The following is a 1,323-nucleotide window of genomic DNA, read 5'->3' as shown; positions in this document are numbered from 1 at the left end:
ACTCAGGCCCAGGATCACGCCTGGGGGTGGGGAGGAGGACTCAGGCCCAGGATCACGCCTGGGGGTGGGGAGGAGGACTCAGGCCCAGGATCACGCCTGGGGATTGGGAGGAGGACTCAGGCCCAGGATCACGCCTGGGGATTGGGAGGAGGACTCAGGCCCAGGATCACGCCTGGGGATGGGGAGGACTCAGGCCCAGGATCACACCGTGGACCATTGGGAGGCCCTGGCCCGGGCTGCAGCCACGCCCGGCCCTGCTGCGACTGCCCCCAAAGAGCCACGGCAGCGCTGGGGCTGCAGGCAGGACTGCGCACCGTGCACGCGCAGCCCCAAGCCCGGGCCTCGGCCCCCTGCCCCGTGAGGCCCTCCTCGCGCAGTGCGCGTCCACGCAAGCCCCCTGTGTACCTGCTCTGACCCCGCGGTACTGAGGGGTGGCAAACATGTCCCACTGGGAGACGATGATGGCGGCGATGCCCAGCACGCAGATGACTATCAGGTAGATGAAGCAGGGCTGCGGGCTGCAGTAGAAGGAGTAGTAGAGCCACGGCACGAAGCTCCCCATGATCAGGAGGGCGATGCCCGAGTAGTCCAGTCTAGGGGGAGAGGAGGAAAGGCCGTGCGCCACACAGAGCCAGCTCCCAGCGGACGCCCCGGCCCGCGCCGCCCACACCGGGCACAGGCACGCGGCCGCTGGCTCCGGCCGAGGAAAAGTGCTGCCACTTGATGACACCAAGAATTCCAAGCCCAGCCGGCCACGGGCGGCTCACACCCGCCACCCCGGCTACTCAGGAAGCTGAGATCTGAGGATCATGGTTCAAAGCCAGGCTGGACAGAAAAGGCCGTGAAACGCTTCAATCAACCACCAGAAAACCGGAAGCGCAACTGCGGCTCAGGTGGTGGAGCGGCCGCCTTGCGCTGAAGAGCTGAGGGACAGCGCCCAGGCCCACAGTTCAAGTCCACAACGGACCAAAAGAAAAAAAGATCCCAAGTGTGTAATCCTAGCTACTCGGAAGAGGAGACCAGGAGGACTGTGGTTCCAGCGCGGCCCAGGCGGAGTTAGAGCAAGTTCCTATCTGAAAAAACCTCAGTAAGACAAAAGCAGGCGCGGGGCCGCGCGGCGCGGTACTCACTTGGAGAAGAGCCGGGAGACCCCTTCCGAGTGGCAGTAGACGGTGTGGAAGAGCCACGAGAAGGAGAGGCAGAGGATGGCGCCCAGGAAGAACAGCCCGAAGACCACCTTCTCTTGCAGGGGGGCCACGAAGGAGATGTTGGGGCGGAACATGTGGAAGATGCCCAGGCACAGGAAGAACACGCAGCCTGGGG

The 1,323-nt window shown here is 64.7% G+C and overlaps 1 protein-coding gene across 1 annotated transcript in view; it reads right to left on the bottom strand.

Moving 5' to 3' along the window:
- Nucleotides 1-21: 21 nt before the first annotated feature.
- Adipor2 (adiponectin receptor 2) overlaps nucleotides 22-1,323 on the bottom strand; it is a 15,659-nt gene continuing 14,357 nt past the window's right edge. Inside the window, exons 3-5 of the mRNA XM_013023617.1 lie at nucleotides 1,131-1,317; nucleotides 406-593; nucleotides 22-172 (exon numbers count right to left, since the gene is read on the bottom strand). Coding sequence (XP_012879071.1) covers nucleotides 129-172; nucleotides 406-593; nucleotides 1,131-1,317 — 419 coding nt within the window. The 3' untranslated portion in view covers nucleotides 22-128. The remainder of the gene's footprint in view (nucleotides 173-405; nucleotides 594-1,130; nucleotides 1,318-1,323) is intronic.

This window comes from Dipodomys ordii, unplaced genomic scaffold (assembly GCF_000151885.1).
Source record: "Dipodomys ordii isolate 6190 unplaced genomic scaffold, Dord_2.0 Scaffold69, whole genome shotgun sequence".
NCBI classification, from domain to species: domain Eukaryota; kingdom Metazoa; phylum Chordata; class Mammalia; order Rodentia; family Heteromyidae; genus Dipodomys; species Dipodomys ordii.
Note: the sequence above shows the minus strand (reverse complement) of the source record. Positions and strands in the feature narration are given on the sequence as shown.